Source organism: Propithecus coquereli, unplaced genomic scaffold (assembly GCF_000956105.1).
Source record: "Propithecus coquereli isolate 6110/MARCELLA unplaced genomic scaffold, Pcoq_1.0 Scaffold29, whole genome shotgun sequence".
Classification (NCBI taxonomy): domain Eukaryota; kingdom Metazoa; phylum Chordata; class Mammalia; order Primates; family Indriidae; genus Propithecus; species Propithecus coquereli.
Window position 1 is genome coordinate 6,344,280 of NW_012148507.1, and position 6,000 is coordinate 6,350,279.

The following is a 6,000-nucleotide window of genomic DNA, read 5'->3' on the forward strand; positions in this document are numbered from 1 at the left end:
GGTTTCTGTTAAAAAGCGAAAATATTCAGGATTTTACTCTTTAACATCTTGGGCCTACTTATGCAAATAATCTCAAAGACTTATGGGTTAAGTCTTGACTTTCTGCACTTTCTGTGTTTTCCAACAGAGTTTCTGTCAATGCCAATTCTAAATGGGATCAATTTAGTGTCTTTTAATTTTGGACTTACCTTTATAAAATGTAGATACTTTTTTTTTCATATATATCAATCCGTATTGTCACTGAGCCCTTTGGAATGTAACAGACTTTCTGCTTACTCCCAAGTTCCATGTGCACATGAGCTCACACACACACACACACACACACACACATTGTAAAATGTCACTAACAGCTGGAATTTATGACAATTGTCATAGGTGAGGAGGTTCTTTATTTTACTGTTAGCAAGATACACGTTTGATAAATAAGTCATTTCAAAAGGTTTTAAAAGCATTCAGAAATCCATGCAAATAATTGAGGCACTGGTAACCTGTGATTCTAAACTACTTTTAAGGCTATCTGCTAAGTTTACTCATTTTGAGAATGGGCCTAGAAGTTCTAAAATTGTACTCTTTTAAAATGGTCTGTAATTTGAGCTATTCTATAATTAGGTCCTATTATACGTTAGCTTATATATGACACAGTTGTTCCATATTGTCTGTAACTATTGAAACTGTGAATGCTTTTTCTTTTTTCCTCCATAAAGGATAGTAAATACATCGATTGTGGATTGCCTGTGTACATGCGCACTCACAAACACACACACACAAATATCCTACGTCACATATTAAAGAACACAATCCTTTCAACTAAGAATTCTATGTCAGGATAGGTCAAACTTGAAGCTGACTAGCCTTGACAGTATTTTCCTAGAAAGCTCTATAAATAATGTTTTATTTCAAGGCAAATGGCTGCCTTATAAAATATACATTTGTTCCTTTCATTTTTTAAATCAGTTTTTATAAATCAATGAATGCCCCGTAGGCCATTCTGACCAGAGTCACTGTATCCAATCCTAATAATGGAAGTTATGTGTTAATAAGCCTTTTGAAAAATTGTGTATTCTTATAGAATGTTATTCTTCAACTGAAAACATTGTTTGGTAAATTTTAAACATTTCTCGTTGAAGCTGGGGACACATTTTCCCAGTTTCTATTTAAAATTTATGCTCTCCAGATGTTATGACTACAAACGATTAAATTTAAAAATGGGCACGGTGGCAAGCTTTTCTGTTCTTTCTTCAGCCTTTGTTGCTACTTGAACATAAAGTTCTTAGAGCAGGAGAAATTTATTTGCCTGCCTTCTATGCAGGGGTTTGCAGAGATAAAAACTGAAAATTTAAGACACAGAGGTTAGAAAATTAACTCTGGTTAAGACAAGTCTGGGGAGCAATTTCTGATTGGAAGCTCCTGCTTTTCCGGACATGAAGCATCGCGGATGCCCAGTCATTAAATATATTGTTCAGAAATGTGCTTCCTAGCAATATTTGTCAAATCAGGTTAAGTATGAACGCTGCTTTCCTGGATCGCTTCCAAAAGTGGTATCGAAACCTTACTAAAGAATTTATTTCAGGAATCACACTCCGAACTTCACAAATACATATTTTTAAATGCTATCTTATGAAAGAAAAAACGGTCTAAAACAGAAGTTGAAAGTATTTTCTCTGGTTACTGCTGTCATATCTAACTGCATAATTATTATGGGATATAGCTTCGTTTTTAATGCTTTTCTCCATATAGGGCCCAAACATTGCCTTCGATGCACAATAAAATTCTATATAACAACAAAAGGTTAAGTATAACTTAAGTGTTCAGAATTTCCATTAAAATCTGAAATATGATTTTATTGTATTTATATAGTCTCATGGACTTGTTGAATCTATGTTTTTTGAATACAAACACACATTTCTAAAAGGTATGGCTTTCACGTATTAAATAAAATTCTATTTTTCCCTTCTATTTTCACTTTCTATTCTATCTACCTTTAAAAATCAAATTATTAATTACAGCTATGGATAGAAAAATTCTGCCCACTGAATACATATTATTTAAACACTTGTGAATGAAGTGAAGATTGTGTTTGGAAATTTTGCAATGTCAATTTACTGATTTTTTTACAATAGAAAATGGCCTATGACAAAATCTTTGATATGTAGCCTATGTAAAATGTAAGTGCCACTTCACTAAATAATTGACTGAATATTATGGGCCTAATCTCCCCTTCATACACTGTAGAATTTCTTCTGAAAATTACTATGATGATAACAGGAGTTATTGAACCTTATTTTTTGCATGTATGAGAACAAGGGTAAATCTGATTCTTCAGCTTATATCACTGTTTCTTATGTTATATAAATTTATACTGCAATGAGCTATGTGAAATATTTTTCCAAGTGAGCAATTAACAAGCTTAATCAGTGGTTGACAAATCCGGCCCACTGCCTGCTTTTGTGAATAAAGATTTAATGGAACACAGCCATGCACATCAGTTTACGTGTTGGCCATGGCTGCTTTCATGCTACAGGGGTAGGGCTGAGCAGCTGGGACAGCAATAGTATCACCACAAACCCTAGAATATTTGTTATCTGCACCTTTACAGAAAAATTTGCCAGTATTTCACTGGAATAAAGAACTATATGGAATCCATTTTAAATACAGTATTTTAAAAATTCCAGAATCAAAAGCTATAAACCCAGTTCACAATAGGACAAACACATGGTTTATTTATCCATGCAATTATATACAATGTGAATTGGGTCTTTAGGAATAATTCTTAAAACTTCATGAAGCCATAGAAATCCATCAGAATTTCTCAGTTCTGCCTTAAAAAATATACATATCTTAGAGTTGAACTGCTATATTTTGAAGTCATAAATATTTTAATAAATAGCAGTGACTATTTTCTTCTACAATTACCTTTGAAACTAACACAAAGAAAAGCTAACGTAAAGAGATGCTAACATAAATAAATGATTGTTTAGACTAGTCCTGAATTACTTGTTCCCTAAGCAACATAAATAGAAGCTAGGCTATTTCATTTGCTGTGAAATGTTTGTTTTTAATTTTCCTACTCAGGAAAAAAAATATATATATATATACACACACATATATATATATATCTAAATACAAACTGTTTGGTTAATGAAGAGAAACATCTGAACTCCTTTTATCATGTTTATTTGTTATAAATAACACATTCTGAACCCAAATTAACTTACCATCATCGCAAGAGCATATTGGTTACAGCTTAGCAAACACCCTTTCTGGATGTTGTCATTGTGTAAAGAAGATGGACTGTTCAAGTGGAATGCTTTTTATTTTATCAATAAAAGTGAGACTTTTCAATGCCTTTATTATCATTTCACTGCTGGAGGTCGACTATCAATTGGTAGCACATTATTCAATAATCGATTCCAGAAACATCCGGAGCCTCACACACCTATTAGTAGCTCAGAGCCAACTAGGCACGGACAGAGGAAGTGATACAATCACGTGTGTTAATGGTTCATGCGACAGGCAGAGGCAGTCACTATGAGACCTGGTAAAACACATCTAGCACTAGGTGGGCTCTGAGGGGAGATGCAGCGACAAGAAAGCGGCACCGAGTGACATGCTCCTATTCAGGCAGAGACAGAAAGGGAGTGGACGTACTGTAGAAGCTGGCCATTACGTAGTTTTGGCAACGATCACCAGTAAACTCATTTGGGCACCTGAGAGAAGAAACAAAAAACAATGGTAGAAAAAACAGAGAAAAAGAGAAGAGGTGAATATATGCTAGAAAGAAGCTCCTTCAGTTTCATTTGACTGACCTTGGTGGGTTCACCCTCAGGAAACTGAATCTCTGTCCTAATCATTGGCTTTCGGACTCTGGCATTTCACTTCCCCCCCAAAAATGGTTGAAAATTTGGATGAAACGCAGTTCTTAGGTTTGTATGACAGAGAGATCCCAGCATTTTAAATGACTGCTTTATTTCAGAGGGAGCCACTTAAAATGAAAGCTGACGTTTTATTCATCTCGGTTTTTCCACTGGAGAGCTTTGGTGGCGAATGTTGGAAGGAAATATGTTTTAGGTGGTTTGCCTGCCGTGATCGCCAACACCACGGGCCATGCTGACTGGTGGTTCCTGCAAATTGCGAACTTTGGAACCCACGTGGAGGGGGTCAGTAAGGTCATGTTGAATGGGTTCATGCCTTGAGTGGAGTCAAGCCATAATTAGAACAAAGGGAATCAGTGTCAGCTGAGCTGTAAAAGCACCAAGCAGTAGTGATTGTTGCTGTAGTTCGGGGGAGAAAGCAAATTTCAGATTATTTTAACATACTTTCTTGGTTTTGGACTTTCATGGGCACATTCTCAGTACATCTTGCTCCAGTGAATCCAGGTTGGCACCTAGAGGGCAAAAACGTGATAAGCGAAAAAATGCTAAAGACACTGAACTTTCAGACTGGCAACTTTCCTCCTAGGGAACATGGAGAGTCCTAAAAGTGACCTGGTACTGAACAATGCAAAGAAAAGAAAAGGCGAAACATTTAGAAAATCATGTCCCATGAAAGCTATGAGTTATAGATTTTTGTTGCTGTTGTTTGCTTCGGTCTTCAAATGATTAGTTAACTGAAATTTAACTGGAGTGAGATGGAAATGTGGAATAGGGGTGGCAAGGCCTGGGCAGCTGTCACTTCCCTTTGGCAAGACCACACCTGTATTTGCCACTGATCAATGATTTTTACGATGTCAAAACAGTGGTTTTGATAAGAGATTACATGGTTCCATCCCTGCCTTTTATAATTAAATAATCTTGCCCTTTTTCTTTTATATACCCCCAATTTTGAACTTATTTCATAGGTATTTTATAAGTTACAAGTTAAATCGCCAAGCAATGGAAGTCAAGTACTTTCATACTCTAGTGATTACTGACAAGAAGAAACTACATTTCCTGTTTTCTCGTAAAAAGATATTACAAATTAGTTCTCATTTTTAAATGTTGAAAGATAGTAGAAGCAGATTTTTCTTAGAACAAATTTCACTTAATTGAGTTATCCTAAATCAAAGGCAAATATATGTTTAAATTTAAAACAGTTATTCTTCTATGGAAGTACTTAATCAGTGTCGTTTTGCATTTAAGGTAAAACTATTTTGAAATTGTATAAAGTTTACATTTTATTCAGTCATGTATATATACCTATCAAAATTCTAGAGTCTTGGTATAGTAGTGTTCTTAAGGTTATGCAATGGGTCTGTGCTGAAATATGGAAGCTCTTTATAATTACTCTTTTTGTTGATGTTACTCTAGTAACCAAAGTATTTTAAATTGGATTCATGTTATCCCATATCATGCTGTAATAAATAGGACCACTGAAAGGTTCTAGGAAGCAAATATACTTACAGATGGAAAAATCTTTATTTGAATGCTCAACACCCACAGTCATAATTATTATTAATAGTTTGTCTATATAATAACTGCTATGCAAAGCACCTAATATAATTTAGCACTGATATATATCTAGTGATTTTCACAAAATCCTTTCTTCTGAAGAGTAAATAAGAATAAATACTATCTTTTTGACATCTAAGGGATATGAATAAAAGTATTCATTTTTACTAATATAGGGGTGATTTAATTTCACTTCGAGCCAAATTACCAAGTGATTTTGTATACATAAGTCTCCTACTTCACAAAAATGGCGTGAAAGATAAAATTCTAGCAGTTCCAGATTTTTAGCCTCATGAGTACTTGTATAAACTTACAGTATAATTACAAGGACTGACAATATCAATAAACTTACACAACAAACATCTTGTATTGACATAGCCCTTTTGAACTCTTCAAAGCACTTTTACATAAATGAACTGATTATTTTTGTTTAGCACACTTTTGCTGCAGGGAATAGAGCAAGATCTATCTAGAGAAATGTGTGAATAAGAACTATAACCTGTGAGGTTTGGGTCATTTCTCACAAAAATGTCATTCTACATGCTTCAATAAGAATGCCTTTGCAGATATATAA

The 6,000-nt window shown here is 34.5% G+C and overlaps 1 protein-coding gene across 11 annotated transcripts in view; it reads right to left on the minus strand.

Annotated features, from left to right (window-relative positions):
* The window catches only part of NRG1 (neuregulin 1), a 1,425,061-nt gene that overhangs the window by 16,163 nt on the left and 1,402,898 nt on the right, over positions 1–6,000 (minus strand). For 6 of the 11 annotated variants that reach the window (XM_012648562.1, XM_012648557.1, XM_012648561.1 and 3 more), the window contains one exon: positions 3,649–3,707. In XM_012648562.1, coding sequence (XP_012504016.1) covers positions 3,649–3,707 — 59 coding nt within the window. Of the gene's footprint in view, positions 1–3,130; positions 3,708–4,316; positions 4,385–6,000 lie in introns of those variants that run through there. The other 5 variants (XM_012648560.1, XM_012648563.1, XM_012648565.1 and 2 more) reach the window with 3 other exon arrangements.